The sequence below is a fragment of the Lutzomyia longipalpis genome, chromosome 1 (genome assembly GCF_024334085.1).
Source record: "Lutzomyia longipalpis isolate SR_M1_2022 chromosome 1, ASM2433408v1".
Lineage (NCBI taxonomy): Eukaryota > Metazoa > Arthropoda > Insecta > Diptera > Psychodidae > Lutzomyia > Lutzomyia longipalpis.
This window is the reverse complement of record NC_074707.1, coordinates 3,878,955-3,897,569: the sequence shown is the minus strand read 5'-3', so window position 1 is coordinate 3,897,569 and position 18,615 is coordinate 3,878,955. Positions and strand designations below refer to the sequence as shown.

General features: G+C 37.6%; 7 protein-coding genes and 1 long non-coding RNA gene across 8 annotated transcripts in view; 3 read left to right on the top strand and 5 right to left on the bottom strand.

The window, feature by feature from the left end:
- Positions 1 to 18,615, top strand: part of LOC129786570 (nuclear pore complex protein Nup88) — an 850,897-nt gene that overhangs the window by 633,384 nt on the left and 198,898 nt on the right. The gene's annotated exons all lie outside the window — the stretch shown is intronic.
- LOC129786559 (importin-13) lies at positions 1,387 to 7,376 on the bottom strand. The gene is made up of 4 exons (XM_055821657.1): positions 4,870 to 7,376; positions 2,177 to 2,468; positions 1,869 to 2,040; positions 1,387 to 1,784 (listed from the first exon to the last, which is right to left on the bottom strand). The coding sequence occupies exons 1-4, from the start codon at positions 7,228 to 7,230 to the stop codon at positions 1,703 to 1,705; spliced, it is 2,907 nt and encodes a 968-aa protein (XP_055677632.1). The 5' UTR covers positions 7,231 to 7,376; the 3' UTR covers positions 1,387 to 1,702.
- Positions 7,643 to 8,941, top strand: LOC129786596 (aurora kinase C). Its single transcript, XM_055821715.1, has one exon. The coding sequence runs from the start codon at positions 7,773 to 7,775 to the stop codon at positions 8,886 to 8,888; it is 1,116 nt and encodes a 371-aa protein (XP_055677690.1). The 5' UTR covers positions 7,643 to 7,772; the 3' UTR covers positions 8,889 to 8,941.
- Positions 8,929 to 9,558, bottom strand: LOC129786627 (ubiquitin-like protein 4A). The gene is made up of 2 exons (XM_055821750.1): positions 9,384 to 9,558; positions 8,929 to 9,314 (listed from the first exon to the last, which is right to left on the bottom strand). Exons 1-2 carry the CDS (start codon positions 9,429 to 9,431, stop codon positions 8,967 to 8,969), a joined length of 396 nt encoding a protein of 131 aa, XP_055677725.1. The 5' UTR covers positions 9,432 to 9,558; the 3' UTR covers positions 8,929 to 8,966.
- On the top strand, positions 9,560 to 11,446 carry LOC129786601 (4'-phosphopantetheine phosphatase). Its single transcript, XM_055821721.1, has 5 exons — positions 9,560 to 9,933; positions 10,032 to 10,124; positions 10,189 to 10,534; positions 10,632 to 10,920; positions 11,004 to 11,446. The coding sequence occupies exons 1-5, from the start codon at positions 9,797 to 9,799 to the stop codon at positions 11,198 to 11,200; spliced, it is 1,062 nt and encodes a 353-aa protein (XP_055677696.1). The 5' UTR covers positions 9,560 to 9,796; the 3' UTR covers positions 11,201 to 11,446.
- Positions 12,703 to 13,168, bottom strand: LOC129786634 (uncharacterized). The gene is made up of 2 exons (XR_008750148.1): positions 13,078 to 13,168; positions 12,703 to 13,012 (listed from the first exon to the last, which is right to left on the bottom strand). It is a non-coding gene; the product is annotated as an uncharacterized LOC129786634 (long non-coding RNA).
- On the bottom strand, positions 14,120 to 14,633 carry LOC129786631 (cuticle collagen 34-like). Its single transcript, XM_055821754.1, has 2 exons — positions 14,569 to 14,633; positions 14,120 to 14,464 (listed from the first exon to the last, which is right to left on the bottom strand). The coding sequence occupies exons 1-2, from the start codon at positions 14,617 to 14,619 to the stop codon at positions 14,225 to 14,227; spliced, it is 291 nt and encodes a 96-aa protein (XP_055677729.1). The 5' UTR covers positions 14,620 to 14,633; the 3' UTR covers positions 14,120 to 14,224.
- Positions 14,657 to 18,532, bottom strand: LOC129786611 (alpha-tocopherol transfer protein-like). Its single transcript, XM_055821734.1, has 4 exons — positions 17,827 to 18,532; positions 17,439 to 17,703; positions 15,207 to 15,565; positions 14,657 to 15,098 (listed from the first exon to the last, which is right to left on the bottom strand). The coding sequence occupies exons 1-4, from the start codon at positions 17,939 to 17,941 to the stop codon at positions 14,938 to 14,940; spliced, it is 900 nt and encodes a 299-aa protein (XP_055677709.1). The 5' UTR covers positions 17,942 to 18,532; the 3' UTR covers positions 14,657 to 14,937.

Genomic DNA, 18,615 nt, shown 5'->3' with positions numbered 1-18,615 from the left:
AATTTAATTTTTTTTTAGTTGATAGCAAGAATAGAGAAAAAACTTGTTAAGTAATTGTAATTATTGCATAAAAAATGGAGAAAAAGAGAAAGAATTTTAATACAAATCAAATATTGTTGCAATTGAATCGCAGAAGAAGAAGAAAATTAGGTAGAAAGTTCCCTTAAAATGAAATTTTAATAATCATCCAAAATCACAAAAGAAAAATGTTTTTAGAGGATTTTTTTTGTACGAAGCTTTTACAATTTTTTGGTTCTTTTCTTTAGATTTCTCAGTGTTGGAATTTCCTTTTGCATCTTATTTTTATTTGAAAAGAAAATGAAAAAGAAATATTTGAAAGGTTTTTGTCCTTTTTGCATAGAATGTGGGATTTTTAGCGACAATAACACAATGAAAGGATGGAAGGAATTTTACAAGAAAAAAAAAACAAAACAAAGGGAAAGAACTTTGTGCGATGAGATAAAGAGATAAAAAAATAGAGATTAGAGAGGAAAGGAGTGAGAGAGTAACTATATATTTCTTTAAAATACATGTAGCTTGGCTTAATAATTAAAAAAAAAAAAAGAAAGAAAACAAAAGTTTTATTAATTACCCAAGAAAAGGGATGTTAAAGATGGGATGGTTTTGCTTCTCTTTTCCTACTGCTATTTGTACGATTTGTAGCATTAATTTGCCAAGAATTTCTTTGGTATGTCCTCTGTGTTTTGAGAGAGGCGAAGGTTTATGGGAGTCTAGGGTTAGTTTGGTGATAATCTATTGAGTTTAAGAAGTTTTTTTTTTCAATTTCGTGTGAATTTTAGTTTTTTTTTTAACTTCGTTTTGAGAGGAAATGGTTAAGTTTTTCCGGGTATTTTTTAGAACAGAATTCTTGCAGAAAAAGAAGATTTGTTGGGCTAAAATCGTTAGAGTTGGATCGTTAGAGCTTAATTGAAAATTAAGGAATCGAAAGAAAAGAATTTGAATGTTCTATTTTTTTTTTAATTTAGACTCAAAATTTTTATTGCAGATTCTATAATGGATCATTTAGTAATTTTAGCTATTTATTTATTTGCACTATAATCGTCAGTTTAGTCAGAGAAACTTCTAAAAGCCTGATGAAGGGGACTGTTGATTCAAAACTTTATCGTAAAGTCAGTTAAAAGAATTGAAATCCTCAACATTGGATCATTTGTTCGGAATCTTTTCTTAAATTTAAAAATAATTTACAAAGATTTAATTCAAGACAAAAATTCTTTCAAAAGACTAATTAATCCACCTGTCTCCCCTACAATTTCATGCAGAATGTTGGGAATGTTGAATCGAAAATATTTCTCTCATTCAAACACTTTTATCCTGCTAAATGAACAACATTGCAGAAATTCTATAACAAGAAGAAAAAGATTGCTCTTTTGCAGTCGTCACATGAATATCTTTATTTTCTCACTTTTGCATAAAATTACATATTACATACATTTAAGATAAATTACATGATTTTCTTTCTCTCTCTCTCTTGTAAAATAAACTTTTCTTTTCCCTATATACAGATCATTTTTTTCTTCACAATCTGGACATTGAAAGACTTGTTTCCTTTGTTGCCTAATATAATAATTTTTTTATCACAATGAAATTAATGAGAAAAAAAAACTAAATAAGCATTTTTTTTTGTTAAAAATAATTTTCATTAATTAAAATGATTAAAACATATTTTTTTATGGTTTATGTTTTAAATTTTCTCAAGTATTCCACGACATTTGGCGGAAAATTCTCTCACTTGTCCCTGGATTATGCGCTTATTTACTTTTTCTCTGAAAAATAAAAGAAAAAAATTAAAGAAAATTAATCTTTTGGTGGATTTAGAGAGCTTTTGGAAAATAATTTGTGAAAATTACCTTATAATGGTATTCATAAAAGTATTCTTCTCACTATCCGTCACGAGGGCTGTGGGGAATTGTGGCGTAGCGAGAATTTTCAGCCAGACAATCAATTCTTGGGGATATTTCTTATTTATAGAGAGAAATATATCGGCAAACACCTCAACCTGTGTCCGTGGCGTTAGTGAACCTATTGGCGAACGGGATCGATGGTAGAACATAAACATTAGATTACATTGTTATGTACCAATAACGATTTTTTTCCATTAAATTAACTTTCCAATGATGCAGAAGGAGGGCTTTCTGGGGGATTTCATCATACTCACCAATGCACAGGAGTGTTGTTTGAATTATTTGACCCCCTCGTTCGATTATAGCTGTCGTCATGTTGGGATATTGTCGGGATTGCATGATGAAATGATTGAGAAATTGCGTACTATACTTTGTTGGTCCACTCTCGGGTAGAACCATTGCTTTCATGGCGAAGAAGATTAATTTGTAGCAGTCAATGTCGCCGCGTGAATAAGCCACCGGCAATTTTCGCACAATTTGGGCATTCAAGGCAAAAAAGGATTCAAGAAGGTCCGAGACGTCGGAGAAATTATTCTCTGGAATTTGCTGTGAAAAGAAGAAATTTTGAACTTTTATTATATTTTTTGGGTAATTTGTGGGGGCGTTTTATTGAGTAGTTAGTTTATTTATTTTCTAGGCCTTAATGATAAAGAATTGTGATAAAAGAAGATAGCAGTTAATGAAGCAAGGTTGTCCTCAAGGATGAATTTTTATCAAATTATTATTAGTTGGTGTTCCACTTCGTGGCCAACACCAAGTATTGTAATCGTCGGAAAAATCGACCATCTGAGATCGGGCTCAAACTTGGTATGAGCACATTTTAGACATCCCACATTACGAAAATGGTGGCGGAAGTGTTCCCATTTTGCCTCATAGCTCGAGAATGGTATCAGATGTGGGTGTAAAATTTCATTTTTTAGCATTTTCGAAATCCAAGATGGCTGCCATCCGCCATTTTGAAACACCGTCAATGACTTCCTTTATATCTAGAAGTCTGAAATTTTAGTATGTTGTAAAGCTCAGTGAGACATTTTCATCGATAATTCATACTTGAAAATCGGTCCAGCCGTTTAGCAAATATGGCGACCTAAAGCAAAAAACGTTTTTTCAATATACAGTCATACCCCGCTTAATCAAGTCTGGGTTAAACTCTTCTCACCCATTAATTTCAATGTGTAATAAGAGTTTAACCAAGACTTGATTATGACTGTACCTCGAGAACGGCTTGACCGATTTGGATCAACTCGGGCTTAAATGAAAGTTTCTGAGTGAAAGCGTGCCAATCAAGACTGATAAAAAAATTCAAAAAATAACTTAAAACACAGCTAATGGGCTTGATTCAGCGACCAAGAAACCCTTGAAATCTTTGAATATTATACTGAAATTTCAAGATTTCAAGCGAATTTCAAGGGTTTCTTGGTCGCTGAATAAGGCCCAATATTAACCTTTGAGCCCGACATGGCGTCAGCTGAGACAAGTAATGATTTGCTCCAAACTGTAATACAAAATCAAAAACATATTTTGGAGCAGTTTTAGAGGCAAAATAAGGCGCTGGAGGACCTTACGAAGAAGGTAAACATTACCGATAGAAATGTTTACCTTCTCGTAGCACAGTCAGAAGAAGTGGGAGAGTCCCCTTTTCCTCTTAAGACCCTTGAGGAATATAATACTCTCATCGGGGATTGGAACATAGATGAATCCAGGGCAAAAGTTCTTGCCGAACTTAAAATTCTACGCAAGTCCAACCCAAAGTGGTTGGCAAGTCTTTGAAGATGAACTATTAGTTCATTAATTTAATTTAAATGGATCAAGTGGCCGCATAGCATTAAAGGACGTACCTTTTCTTAAGGAAATTTTCGGAAGTGGACGAGCTGCAGAAGTGCAGCACCAATTTAAGTTAACTCGTGACAAAGTGACAAAACAGAAGAAGGAGACTTTGGAGGGCCTAAACAGGCTCCGAATAGGCACAAAAAATTTGCCATTAGAGTCTCCATGACCGCCATAACGCCATGACGCCACTTTATGGACTACGATGGTTGGTCTGGGCCAGGGGATCCGTAATCCCGAAAGCCCTCCTCCGTAACCACACCTCCCCTCATATCGTTTGTCAACTGTGTCTATACAATGTTTACCCTGACTTTTTAAGGGTAATTTTATTTAACTTATTTGTGCTGTCCATATTTAAAACTTTTATAAGATTTTAAACCTGGACCAGTGATAAGGAAACGATCTGTGATATCAAACTGTGATATTACTCTAATAAGATGGGAAGGGATGGGACAAAACGGCTTGGGAGGCCTCAGTCAAAGCGGGCCGTCAAATGGCGAGCCAAGTTAGGTGGACAGGATCCCGAAAATGAAGAAAATCTATGTCGCCATTTACAAGATATCGCCATTTTAAAAATTCTTGAATTTGAAAAGTTCTAAGTGCCATATCTCTTAAACGGGTTATCCGATTTTACTCAAATTGGTATCAAATTAAAGGTTTTGCAATTCGCTACAACTTTCTGGAACATCAAAAACCTCTAGAACCATTCCTTGAGGACAAAAAATGCCAAAAACTTTTTTGGTTAAACACAAATTCGCAATTTTATGTTCTAGAAGTGACCTTGAAAAGTATCAAAAATCTCTAATAGACGTTTCAAGACCTTTCCAAAACTAGTCAAGAAATTTCTGTAAAACCTGAGATATGACCATTTTTATGCATCAAATTACTGAATTTCACAAAAAAATCAACTTTGCCTACTAATACTGCTCATAAATTAAATTACAACGCATACACTGACCCATCCGCGTTGTGGTATACCAACTCTAATAACTGGACGCGTTATGATTGACTTTTTTTTCTTTGATTTACTTTCAGCTCATAAAAAAAGAGGAAAATTAGGGCAGGGCGCCTAATGATAGAGATAAGTTTTTTTTTTTTTTACAATTATTAGTTAGCTCACCTCAAAATGACGAATGTTGTAGGCAATAATTTCAACGAGAAGTTGATGCATTTTAGCATGCATATCGGCATCATTGTAGAACATAATGATGCAGGTTTTGGCGATATCCATTGCAGGGCACACACACTTTGTCTGGAAGATTGAGATGATCAAGCAACAGAGATCCGGAAGCATTGGCTTGGAGTCATTCATTAAATTGGTCACGGCGTATTTGAGACTATTGCACAGCGCCTCAATTATTTGCGTGTCATCAATCCACATTTCACCAATTTGCCGGAAGATTGGCATTGTTCTCTCCATGACAAGTAGGACGGGTTGGGCATTGGTGCTGTCTGTGTTCTCCTGCTGAACACCCTTCGTGTTGAGGGATGAATACAGCGTGGATACCATGTTTAGGCGGAAGAGTGTTCGTATTTTCGCTGCTTCCGTCTGGGTGCGATTCTGCGTGATTAGCTGGAGTTCCTCGAAGCACGGGGAGACCATGAGGTCCAAACAAGCGGGAATTTTGTCCGGACTCAGCATACTCATGAGCCTCCCAATGCTGTACATCAGTCTGACGGATTCGGCATTCTTGAGGTGTCCACCGTGAAGGCTCTGTTCGCATGCCTTCAGCAGGGGTTCAGCGTAGATCTTCATCTGCATTTGGCACTCTCTCGTGAGCTCCTTGAGTCCCAACGTTGCCTGGGATGCCATTGTGGAGTTGAGTCCCTTCACGAGGAGATCAATCGCTGGCGGGAGGTAGACAGGATTCTCCTTGAACCACTCACAGTACGACCCAATTGTTTCCAATGCTGTTCCCAGGAGTTTCTCATTGAGTGTCTCATAGGGTATCTCACTGAGGGTGTGCATCAGCTTCGGGATGACGATGTTCTCCGTCACGGAGATGTGCTCAGCAATGGAGCACATGGAATAGATGACAGCCTCGAGTTTTGGCCAATTCAACTGATCACTCTGCACCGCGAGAATTCCCTCATCGAGAATAGCTGCAAAAATCTCCAGGAGATCATCGTGAAGTACATCGTAGCAGTACATGAGGGTGTCTGATATGTCCTGACGGTAGCAGCGGAAAGTCTCCAAATCATCGGAACTCCATCGCTCAATGGACACCTCATTGGGCTGTTGTGCCTTCCGCACGAGAACTTTGGTCAGATGCGCATAGAGTGGCCTGATTGTCTCCATGCACTTACTCCGTTGCACACTCGGATCCAGCGACAACACCTCATCCTGAAGCATGTACCAAAATCCCATGGCGAGAACACTGCAGGATTCCTCCACAGGGTAAATTCCCGGCTTATTGGTACACTGGAGAATCTCCTCAATGAGCCTCGTGTACAATTCACGATGTTCCGCACTGTCGGACGCAATCCCCGTGAGCAGGAGGCGCGATTGGGATTCAATGGAAGCAATTAAGAGAGTGTAAATGCCAACGGCAATGTCCTCATTGAGATTATTCTCCCGCCATTCAGCCTTGAGGATTTCCGTCAGGGACTCCAGGAACATTCGAATCATCACAAGGGCTGTATTTGAATACCTGTGGGCATCGGGTTGCACCATGATGAATGATAGTGTCTCCAGGCATACTTCTGCCAATTCATTCTCATCCGCTGACATACACCCATCGCCCTGGACACAGCTCCAATAGCACTTATTTACGAGCTTCAGAAGGGTTTCGGCGAATTTGAGACAACTATCCATTGGATGACCATTCTTCAGCCACAGCCCACCACATTTCACAGCCCGCAGCATTGATGCGGTGTCCTCATCCTCAAGTCCAGGGGCATCACATTTAACACTGAGATACCCATCAATTGTGGAGAGAATGAAGCCCGTGCGCTTGTTAATTTCCTGCCTTAGCATAGCCCTCTGCACAGACGTGTAGATTGCATTTGCCTCCTCGGGGATACCACCGAGAATCTCCATCATAATCCAAATCTGTGTGTTCACGGACAAATTGGCCAGTTGCTGATTCTGAAAGGTATTCGTGACATCCTCAATGGCTGTTGGCCATTCCTCGAGCATGTGTACGATGAATGCACTAAAGGCAATACAGAGGCGATTTAGCACGAGCTTGGGACCCCCACCGAAGGCCACAATTGCCTGCAGGAGCTTCTGCTTGAGCTCCTCGTGCATCTCTTTGGGCACCTCATGCCAGTATTTCAGTAACTTTGAATGCAGGGTGGTAGCACCGAAGAATTGGACCTCACACGTCTTATCCGGAGCCATGAGTTCCCAGCAAAATTGCCAAGCTTGGGGGCTCAGCTGTACCTGCGACAGCCACTCGTGTGCCCGTGCTTGTTGCGATGATTCCGAGCGGTAGAAGAGGACCACCGCTTCCTCCAGAACTTTAATGTCAATCTCCATGGCTAATTCCACACACAAACACGCACAATTTTACCTAATTCCCACCGGAATATCGCCAGGAAATGAGCTCCAGAATCTTTTTTTTTTTTGCACCACAAGAGCTCACCACCCGAAATCCAAAATAAACTGAAAGAGTGTCCCACAATGTGACGCTTTTTGCCGAAATTTTTATTAGGGTGTCCACAAACTTACTTCAATTTGCAGATTTGCTTTCAATTTTTCCACGCAACAATTTTTATATTATTGGATTTTTAAATTAATTATTAAAATAATTAAAGAAAACATTAATAAAACAAAGATTTTTAAAAGGATTTAGCAAACATTTATTTATTTTACAAAGTTTGGGACATGAAAAGTAATGGCTTTCAACAAACTTCATGCCATTGCCTTCTCCCTCTCGCACATGGGAAAACATATCCCGCAAATCAATGTCGGTTAAAATTGAAAACAAAATTGCATTTTCCTGCTTATTGTGTGTTTTTTGCTATTTTCCCTGCATTTTGTGCACAAATTTCACTTGAGAGATTCGACGGAAACTGAAAATGAATAGGAAACCCTTGGTGAGTGGCAAGGAGAACACCCTCAATGCTGGAAATGCCCTCGCAAATCCCAGCCAAGCCAAACATGGTGCAACGGAAAAGCACCCCCAAGTCCCAACGATTGTGATTTCCTCAAGTGGAGAGGCTACTGGTGGGCAGAAAGAGCCATCTGGGAATACAGGTGCGGGATGGAGTGCAAAGACTGAGCCACAGACGTCATCCGGATCATCTGCGAGCGATAAAATGGAAAAGACTGATCGCCGTGATATCGAATCCAAAGCCTCGACGAATGGATCTGTGGGGACTGAGAAGCCCAAGACGGTGTGGTCGCTGAGTAATTTTGACATTGGGCGCCTTCTGGGACGTGGGAAATTCGGGAATGTTTACATTGCGCGGGAGAAGGAGACAAAGTACGTGGTTGCCCTGAAGGTGTTGTTCAAGAAGCAAATTCAGGATTCAGGTGTGGAGCATCAAGTTCGTCGTGAGATTGAGATTCAATCCCACCTGAGGCATAGCAATATTCTACGGATGTATGGCTACTTTCACGATGATGCTCGCATCTACTTGATCCTGGAATATGCACCGAAGGGGACACTCTTTGCTGCTCAGAAGGCACAACCCAATAAACGCTTCGATGAGCCCCAGACAGCTGTCTACATCAAATCCCTCGCATCAGCTCTCATCTACCTTCACGAGAAGAATGTCATTCATCGCGATATAAAGCCCGAGAATCTCCTGCTTGGCTACAAAGGGGAACTCAAGATTGCTGACTTTGGGTGGTCAGTGCACGAGATGAATTCCATGAGGACCACACTGTGTGGCACACTGGATTACCTACCGCCGGAAATGATTCAGGGAAAGCCGCATACAAAGACAGTGGATCTGTGGAATCTCGGAGTGCTCTGCTATGAACTCCTCTGCGGGGAAGCTCCCTTTATGGCGGAAGGGTATGCAGATACATACAGAAAAATCTCTCGTCTCGACTACAAAGTCCCACCGTATGTCTCCAAGCCGGCTGCTCACTTAATGTCCCAACTACTCGTTCTCAATCCCGATGGAAGGCTCCCCTTGGCCCAAGTGATGACTCATCCCTGGATTGAGCTTCATACTGTCCAATAGTTGTGAGAGATTCTTTTTGTACAACAGTAATTATATACAATTTTTCTTTTTTACTTGCGAAGCATTCTTTGTGGGTCTTTATTGAGAGATCTGTTGCTTCAGGGAAGCAGCGGCAAAACGTTCAATGTCATCGAGGCTGAGCTGTGAAACCTTCTTGGAGAAATCTTCCATGAAGGCAGCCGTTAGCCTGTCTGCCTGGTCATTTGTGTAGAATTTCAGGAAGCTCTTGTGGATGGCTTCCTCAAGGGTATCGGGCTTCTTTGTCAGCAGCACCAATTTTGTCCCGTCTTTGATGCCATACGAATCCAGGGTGCGATTGTTGGCCAATGTGAATCCCGTACGGAGGAGCTTCTGATGTGACACTGGAATGTTCATTTCCTCGGCTATCTTCATCTTTAGCTCCTGTACTGTGCCCTCCTCTGAGATCTATTGCAAGAGGCGATAAAATTATCTTTTTAATGCTTTCTGATTAAGAAGGATCATCGCGGAACCTACTTCTATGTCACATTCTGTTCCCTGGAGCTTCTTCACGATAATCTTCATGATTCTCTGCCTTTTCTGGACGATTTTCAGGGATTCATACGGTTAATAAAAAAATACTTGAGCGCAAAACTGACGTGCAAAATCAAAACAGGAAGTACGGATGACAGCTGACTTTGCGCCTTCACTCACAATCAGCTGGTTTTAGGAAAACACCACCACAGTTTACATTTTGACGCAAAAGAAGTTGGATCGTGGAGTGTTTGCTGGTGCTGAGCAAACATCCTTGGCCATTGAGGGCAGTGCCTATGAAATAAATTCAAATTAACACACCGGAAAGCCCCAAAAAGGCAAACACCGTTGAATTTCCCCCTGAACATAACCTACAAAAAAACAGGAATTTACATAAATAAAATAAAACAACAAAAATGTTCTGCCCACTGTTGCTGGATGCTGAAAAATACAATCCAGACACATTGAATTTGAGTGATGATGCCGCCGTGAGGGGATATTGGTTTCAGTGCTTCCGGGATTTGGTGAAGAAGTTCACCATTCAGGCTAGGAAGTGAGTATTGTGGGGCTTAAAATGTAAATAATGGAGGGAGATTGTGATATCTCTTGTTGCTAATCTCTATTTAAATTTTTTTTTTTGTGAATTTGCAGAAGTGAGAATGAGAGCGATGATGCCTGCATGCGATCTCAGAGATTTCAGGAGGATTTTCTCGAAAAGATGAATTCTCTTGGTGAGAGTACGGAGTAAGTTCCCTGGTTTAGAGGAATCCCTTTAGGCTGTAAACTAAAATTCTTTGTTTTTGTGTAGAAATGGTGAACCTATAACAATTCGAACATTGTTGGATTTGAATGAGATGTGCCTACGTCGACACGGCTTCTCAGACCCGTGGCGGGATCAGAAGATCCTGGAGAATAAGACAGCTCTGCGTATGCTACGACTACGCTTTGAGGAGGTGGATAAACTCAGGGACAATGAGAGGTGGATTGAACTCGTACGAGGACTCCTGGCGGGAAATATGTTTGACTGGGGTGCTCAAGCTGTTTGCGAGATCCTCGAGGGGAACAGCTCCTTTGGACTCAATGAGGCTCTAAGCTACATTCAACCACGCCCCTGGCTCATCGATGGGCTCGATGAATGGCTGGCAAGGTTGCAAGTAATACTACGCACTTAGCCCACCTGCTTTGCACACCAAATTAACTCACAGCTTTTCTTCTGTTTTACCTCTTTTGGCGCACAACACACAATTCCAGAAACCTGCCCACAAATGTGCAGCAATTTTTGTGGATAACAGTGGCTTTGACATCATCTTAGGGATCCTCCCGTTCGCCCGGGAGCTGCTGCGGCGGAAGACAAAGGTGATTCTCTGTGCCAATTCGGAGCCTGCCCTTGCGGATATTACATACAATGAGCTGAAGGAAGTCATGAGCAGCTGCTGTGATGAGTGTAGTATACTCCGGGAGGCATATGCCACAGAACGACTTCTCATCCTGCCCAACGGTCAATCGGGTCCCTGTCTCAACCTCAAGAGTCTCCCACCAGGTATGTTTCTCAATTTTTTCTTTTCTTGCTTGAGAGTTTGCTTAAAAGCTAAAATTCCCCGAATATTTGTGGCCGGATTCTAGAGCTCTGTCAAGCAATGACGTACCATGAGACAGATCTCCTGGTGGTTGAGGGTATGGGACGTGCGCTACATACGAATTTGTATGCAAAATTCACGTGCGATACGCTAAAATTGGCCGTAGTGAAGAACAAATGGTGGGCCAATCGACTTGGTGGTGATACATTTTCGGTCATTTGTAAATTTGAGAGTGCAATATGACCAAAAAATGCCTTTAACCATCCGCAATGACTCAATACCTACCACTTGTGGCATTTTTTTTTTTTAATTTTAATTTTCCTAAATAGAGAAAAATTATTTTAATGCAAGAAAAAACTACAAAAGAAGCAATCATTTTGGTTTAATTTTTGCGTTTTAATTTTCGGTGAAGAGAAATAAAATATATATTATACCGTGTCTTTTAATAGATATGAGATTTTTTAGAATAATAAAAATGTTTAAATTGAATTTCTTTTAATATGTTTTACCCTGAATTTTTTAATTTATTTATTAGTGTAGTTGAAAAGTTTAACTGCTCTGTATCATCAGGGGGCTATAAAAAAAATTTTTTTTAAGGAGAAATAAAATAGGAAGCAAAAAAAGTGGATTTTCCTGTTGAAAAATCACCGGAAAATTAATAATTAACCCATATTTGTTCATTACACTCAGAAATAAAACTTTATTGACTTTGAGATTCATAGTTTGAGGGCATAAAAATGAAATAAGATGATATTAGGGTAGATTCTGGTAAAAATCTTTTCTTTTCTTACAATTCGTCAGTTATAATATTTTTGGTATTCTGGGAAAAATTTTATAATATTTTGACATTTTATTTCTTTCTTAAAATGGGTTTCTGAAAGAAAATTACTTTTCCAAGACTCTTTAAAGTTCTTTCTGACTGTTGTTTGGAACAAAGAATTCTTGAATTTTTCTTTAATAGAACGACAATAGAAGGATTTAAAAACTCCATCTGTCAAAATCTTACAATATCTTGTAAGTTGTTAAAAAAGAAAAGAAAAGATTTTTATCAGAATCTACCATATTATTTCCAAAGCAATTAAATATTATTCTGTTACAGGAAGAGTTAAGGAACCTATTAGGCGAAATTTCAAGAATTTTAGTTCAGAAATGATTTTTCTAGACAATTTTGAAACTTTTGGGCATATCTGGGTTAAAGAATTAAATTAGTAGGGTACATAAACAACACAAATAAATATTTTAGAGATTTTTCCGTAGTTTATCATTGAGTTCAATGATAAAACAAATACTATTTAATAGCTGCTGAGTGTAAAATTTTCCTCTAATTTTCATTTTGATCCAATTTGTAGCTTTTTCTCTTTGAAAATTTTCCTTGAACTATTTATTGTAAACACAAAAGACAAAATTAGAGAGTTTTTTTTATGAATTAAGTGCCATTTGATTAACAGATCTTATCGTGAATAATAGCATACAGAAAAAAAATCAATAATTGAATAAAATAAATTGTTATGTAGGCAAGCAAAAAGACTTCAAAGGAATAATTCCGCATGATTTTTTTCCATTAATTTTATATAAAATGCATTAAGTTATTGTTCATGGATTATCTCATAAAGTTCACGAACTTTAGTCCGGCTAAAGATAGTTTTGTAGAAATTAAAAAAAAAATATCGCCTCTCTTGGCGTCAAACTTCTACTGAGAAAGAAGAAAGATTTAAGAGAAAGAATTGAGTGAAGACAAGAGATGATAATTTCATGAATAATTTATTTTTCAACTCCACATGCAATACGTTAAAATGTCACAGTTCATGCTATATTCATATGATTATAATTTTATTTGATTTTTAAGATATAGTTCTTGATGTTGTTGGCTCAGGTAACAACAACGGTAGATGGGCGTCGCATTGGATTATTATTTGATTGTATGACAGTTGTTCCTCCTGATCCGTATGTTTGAATTACTTCCGTTCTACGGCCGCGTGATGTGTAGATATTATCTCCTGGATATTGAGCAAAGCTCCGTTCTTTGATATTATGTTGATCAACACAAGAAACCATCTATAAATAAATCACAATGATGTCAGAATAAACTTGGATTGATGATCCTCTCTTTAACACTTTACCACGATAAGAAGAAAAAAACTCAACGCACAGAAAATTCTTGGGGAAAACATCACTGATGGGTTGCATTGAATTTAATAGCACAAGAAAGACAAATAGAAGTTCTTGGGTGAAACTGTGGAAAAAACGGGATGTTTTGCAATGTTTTATACTAAAATGATAGAGATCAGTCACAAATTGTCGCGTGAGATTGTGATCTTCAAACTGAAATTATTATGTTGGAATATTTTCCACAAGACTGCATCTCATTATTTTAATTCATTATGAAATTTTCCTCTACAGTGGGGGATGGGTAGAACAGCTTTTTTGCTTGTACTGCGCTGATTAATACGATGTTGATTTTGTGAATTAACAAATAAAATAAATATTTGACTTTTTTGTAATGATTTGAAAAGGTTTCAAGAATTGCGATCTAGGCCTGATTCACTAGAATTAAATTTTTTTAAATTTATTTCCTTTATTTAAAAGGTTTATTCTCTCTCCACAGGTATTTGGAACATTAGAAACTAAAAACAAAGAATATTAAATTAAATTCGTATATTCTTGGGCATTTTTATTTCCGCGAACTTGACCTTAGAATTGTCTAGAAATCTAATATTTTAATAAAAATTCCCTATTATTTAATTTTTGGATCTAAAACTTTTCTGTTTGAAATTGTTTATGCTATTTTTATGCACTAAAAGACCCAATAAAGCTGAATTGCTAAATCAGGGCTAAGTACTTGAATAATTTTTTTTTAAATATATTTCCCAAAAGAAAATTTTACTGAGAATTCAGTACCTGATGAATTTAAGAAACAAACCTCCAAAACGTCGTTAAGAAAAAGAACCTAATTCACAATTCCTGTACTCACATAAATTATTGAAAGGTTCAAATCACCCAAGAAAATAGAAAAAAAATATGAATTTCCCTTTAGCCCTATGTGCTTCAAAGTAGAATCTTTTCAGTGTCACAACAATTCAGGCTGTCCTACCTGTCCAACGTGACTCCACTGTGTAATTAGATTTTGTAGGAAGAAAGAGAGAGAAAAGTTAAACTCCGTAATTCTCTGGTATTGCACAAAGTTTATTTGCGGAAACTCCATTGCTAATTTGACACTGAATCTCGAGGATTGCATGTCATTCCTCCAGAACTCGATGAGGATGAACTTTACGAGGCAGGAGTTGATCCCTCGGCACCAGATTCATTGCTTCCTGGTGGGCCAGGGGGATGTCCTTGACCAGGTGGTCCCCTACCGGGATGTCCTGGTGGACCTCCAGGTGGTCCTGGTGGTCCTCCAGGTGGGCCTCCTGGTGCTCCCTCACCCATAAATCCACGCGATGGTCGGCCACGAACTCCATTTCCACGTTCCCCGCGACGTCCTTCATTGTTTCCCTCCGCTGAGTGGATCTAAGAAAAGGAAATAAAATCACGCACAAAAAGATCACAAAAGCACAGAGAAATTAAAAATTCCTTTATAATATTATTAGAAATATCTCTAATGAAAACTGTACCAGCACGGCGATCATGCAGATCGCAATGAATGCTAATGTGAGACTCTTCATGATTCCCTCTTTGCGGCAACCAAACAAATCAGACTGATTTAAATTCCCGTAACACAATTGCTTATATATAATTGAAAGTAATAACAAAAAAAAGGTGTTACATATACAATATTGTGTGGTTGAAAAGGTAAAATAATATAAAAACAATATAATTCAAAAATAATTTAGTTCTGGGCTAGTGATCATCAAAGTTATTTTTTTTGGTGGTGGTGATGATGGAGACCCAAATAGGAGTCTTCTCGCACAAAAATTGCACCGCCAGTCGTTGAGTACTTCCTGAGCCACATGCTGTACGTACAATTGATGTTTTATTGTATTTTAATCAATGTTTAATCGCTTAAAACTGCCCTCGAACCCAAAAGCCTCGTCCACAGGTGCGTTTTTCTTCCCGCTCGGTCGCAATTTCTCATTCACAAGCCGTGTATTTTCCTCATGGATGAAAAAGTCACGATTGGCAAATAGTTTTTCCTTCATTTTCTCTGTCAAATAGAGAGGATTGCAAAAAAACAGGCATGTAGAGTTAAAATTGCTCCAAACGCGTGATCTCATTTTTTTTTCATGTTTTTTAAATAAATAATTTCACTCACTGTGTAGCTCCAAAATTGATGCGGCCTTCCCACCAAATTCCTTGGGGAAGATTTTCTGTGGAATCATTGGGTATATGGTCTCCATGTCGGTGTGAAAATGCACCAAACTCACGAGTTCCTTCTTCACAAAGGGACGAATAAGGGCGAGGATTTTATCAATGAAGGATGCCGTGTTGATTATATGAAGTCCCTTTAGGCGCACTGGGATTGCCTCCTGGAGGAAGTGAAGGTACTTCTTAGCCACAGAGAGACTCATTCGTGTCACATGGCCAAGGCTGGCGCTGTCCATGTCCACAACAAGGACATGCCCAGGTGCAGTGCCCTCCGTCCACAGCCAATGGTCAAAGACGAAATTATATCTTAAAGTGGAGAAGATTTATTTAAAAAAAAAGAGATTTAAGTATCAATAAAAGGTATTTAATTTTCTCTTTTATTTATCAGATTTATCGCGAAAGAAAAAAATACACAAAATCTCGCATTTAGTCCTTCAAAACTTCTTGAGATGTAATAAACTAGTTTTACAAGATCTTGATGCAGCAGTGCAATAAAGATGGAGCAATGCGATCTTGTTCGACAGAGTTTTTTCTTGGGCAGAAAAATCAACAAAATTCAGTGTAAATAAAACCTTGAAGAGCAAACAAGAAAAAAGAGTCAAAACTGATCTTGAAATTAAAGAACTAAATCCGTTTGTTTCTCCCCGATTTTCTCACAATCGCAGAGATATTTATCAATGTCATAAAAAATTTGGTAATTATTCTTGTATGTTCTGAAAATGAGATCATTATTTTTGGGCGGTTACGTTAGTTTGTTTCCTTAATTAACTTACAAAGACAAATAGCGATTTTTCGGGTAAATTTTAGATAGAAAATTATATGTTAAAAGAACTATTAAATTATATTTTCTTGATCTAAAAATAAACTAAACTTTTTTTTTTTAAGAAGACTGAGATTAAAAGTCCGTTACAAGTTTTGCAAGAAATTAAAGATTTTTTGTTGATGTTTTTTTCTGTTTGTTCGTATTAAGAATAAAAAGAAGCAGATAAAGTTTTTATAAGTCTGCAATTTAATACTTAATAAGCAAAAAGTCTCATAATTTTTTATACCATTAAACTAATTATCAAAAACTAAAGAAACCAAGGAAATGCTTAAAATTTCAATGAAAAAATTATAAGAACTTTGATCAAGTTTCTTATGACAGACTAATTATTTTATTCTTCTATTTTTTCTTTAATAAAGAGCGTTGAAAAATAATTAGGCCAATTAAAAAATTTAAATTAGAAAAAAATTAGAGAACATTTTTAAAAGCTTTTAAGAGAAATAAGGTTACTAATTAAAATTCTTTATTGATAATTCTTAAATGAAGAACAAGCTTTAATTAATTTAAAAAAAAAACTTCCTTAGAATTTCACAATGATTAAGTAAAATTATTTCTGGTATGCGTGATTAAAATATGCGTATCTCAGAAAGATTTCCTCATTAAAATTAAAAAAATAAATAAAAGAGTTCTGTTTAGTTTGATTAAAGCGTATTTTCCATTTAACAAATCACAATAAAAGACGATATGGCTAAATTCCAAGAAAACGCGATTGAGATGAATGAGGAAGCATCATGCACTCTAACTAGGGCTATCAAACTTGATAGTATAAAAGGCAAAAGCCTTATTATTTTACATGACCCGTAAAATTTTTTTTCTTTAACAAATTCTTGAAGAAAATTAAATCTGTCTCATGATCGTTAAAATACAGTAAAATCAATTCCTTCAACTCCTTCTATTAAAATGAAGGAAATCAATCATAAAATAAAGAAGCATAAAATTCTAGACTAATTAATAAGAAAATGAGGAAATTTTTATGCTCTCAGTTTAGAAAATGCTGCGTGCTCCAATATTGGGATTTTAACAACACTGAGAAGTGATTGATCAATTTATGATTTCTTTTCAATCTTCTTGTTTACCAACCATCGCTAAATATTCCAACAAACTCGAGGAGTTTTGTTATGCGGAAAGATATTCAATTTGTTGATAACCCCGGGGGTATATAATTCATTTTTTTTTGCTATTAATACATTTTGTATAGGTAAGCTATTTCTTCGATCAAACGATCATCGTGATCATCTTGTCTTCATCATAAGAAATAACCAAAACAACTATTCTTTTAGCTAGCGGTTCTATAAGAGAGGGAAAACCCGTTCTAATGTTTTCTTACGTGCGGTGTGTGATAAGCACATAACTCACAATTTCACAGCATCGGCGTGAATGTATTTCGTAACTTCGGGATCCATGAGGCGCGCGTACATGACCTTGTGCCCCTCGGGGTGTTCATCGAGGAGGGGTGTGTACAGCATAACATTGGAGATGTCCAACATTTCCTTGGAGCAGACATCGCGATTGCGAAATAGATCAACGGTGTGAGTCCTGATGGTGTAGTAGTTGTCAATTGTCTTCTTTGTCTGCTCAATGCTGTGGTAGCAGGCGTGAAGAAAGAAAATAGCCTCGGATTCTGCGTGTACATAGCGGCGCAATTGAGATTAGCGCAATTTGCACTCACAACCACGAATATTGGGGCAAAGAGAGAAAAGATCTTCTCTTTGAATTTTCTTTTTTTATTTATAAAACTTCTCACCAGTGATATTTGGTAGATGTGGCTGCCGACAGAGCCACTCGAGAATATTTCTCACATCCTCCCGCTTTAGGTCAGGATTCTTTGCGTACTCCTTTTCAGGAGAAATGAATTTCATTTTAATTTTTATAAATTATTCTCACAACAAAAGTTCAATAACCCGCGAGGGCAAAACACTTCTGAGGAACAAATTAAAAATCACAATTATTTGGCAAATTATTTAAAAAAAAAAAAACTTTAATCCATGATCGCGAGCACTCACATAAATACGATCACTTTTGAACTGATCCCTCGAACGGAGATCTCTCCCTTTTCTCAAGGCAAGAAGAGGAGCGAATGAAGAAGCACGTCCGTTGCTGGGGCTTTCATTGAAAGACTGAGGCATGGAGAAAAGAAATCCAAGCCACGTCATCCCATTATGCATCTTGAGCGGTCATACGTTTCGCTAAGATCTCTATGTGCCCATACTTCGCGCTGTGTCTCTGTATATCGCGTTTACTCTTTGAGCCGCTCGTTCTTTTAAGTGTGTGCCAAATCGTCAATGGCAAAAAAGACTTTTCTACGTTATTATTCTTCTCCGTCTCTTCCACAGAAGTCATTCCCCACTCTATTATGCTCTATCGCAACTTGACCTAGAGGATTCTTTCTTATGATGTAGTTGAGAGATGTTTTCATACAAATAAAAAAAAACATTTATACACTTCACAAGATCATGAAGAAAGTACATACTTTGTGTTGCTTTTTACTGGTGAAGATCACGCGAAATCTTCAAAGAAAACTCCATGAAAAATT

Excerpts from the sequence above, each read along its gene's own strand:
- LOC129786611 (XM_055821734.1), bottom strand. The coding sequence starts at position 17,941 with ATGAAATTCATTTCTCCTGAAAAGGAGTACGCAAAGAATCCTGACCTA. Across the intron at positions 17,704-17,826 it reads ACATCTACCAAATATCACTG|AATCCGAGGCTATTTTCTTT; the intron begins GTGAGAAGTTTT and ends ATGTACACGCAG. Across the intron at positions 15,099-15,206 it reads ATCAATTTTGGAGCTACACA|AGAAAATGAAGGAAAAACTA; the intron begins GTGAGTGAAATT and ends TCTATTTGACAG.
- LOC129786627 (XM_055821750.1), bottom strand. The coding sequence starts at position 9,431 with ATGAAGATTATCGTGAAGAAGCTCCAGGGAACAGAATGTGACATAGAA. Across the intron at positions 9,315-9,383 it reads GAACAGAATGTGACATAGAA|ATCTCAGAGGAGGGCACAGT; the intron begins GTAGGTTCCGCG and ends CTCTTGCAATAG.
- LOC129786559 (XM_055821657.1), bottom strand. The coding sequence starts at position 7,230 with ATGGAGATTGACATTAAAGTTCTGGAGGAAGCGGTGGTCCTCTTCTAC. Across the intron at positions 2,469-4,869 it reads ACAACATTCGTCATTTTGAG|CAAATTCCAGAGAATAATTT; the intron begins GTGAGCTAACTA and ends TTCTTTTCACAG. Across the intron at positions 2,041-2,176 it reads AACAACACTCCTGTGCATTG|GTTCACTAACGCCACGGACA; the intron begins GTGAGTATGATG and ends GTTCGCCAATAG.
- LOC129786631 (XM_055821754.1), bottom strand. The coding sequence starts at position 14,619 with ATGAAGAGTCTCACATTAGCATTCATTGCGATCTGCATGATCGCCGTG. Across the intron at positions 14,465-14,568 it reads TCTGCATGATCGCCGTGCTG|ATCCACTCAGCGGAGGGAAA; the intron begins GTACAGTTTTCA and ends TCCTTTTCTTAG.
- LOC129786601 (XM_055821721.1), top strand. The coding sequence starts at position 9,797 with ATGTTCTGCCCACTGTTGCTGGATGCTGAAAAATACAATCCAGACACA. Across the intron at positions 9,934-10,031 it reads TTCACCATTCAGGCTAGGAA|AAGTGAGAATGAGAGCGATG; the intron begins GTGAGTATTGTG and ends GTGAATTTGCAG. Across the intron at positions 10,921-11,003 it reads CCTCAAGAGTCTCCCACCAG|AGCTCTGTCAAGCAATGACG; the intron begins GTATGTTTCTCA and ends GCCGGATTCTAG.
- LOC129786596 (XM_055821715.1), top strand. The coding sequence starts at position 7,773 with ATGAATAGGAAACCCTTGGTGAGTGGCAAGGAGAACACCCTCAATGCT.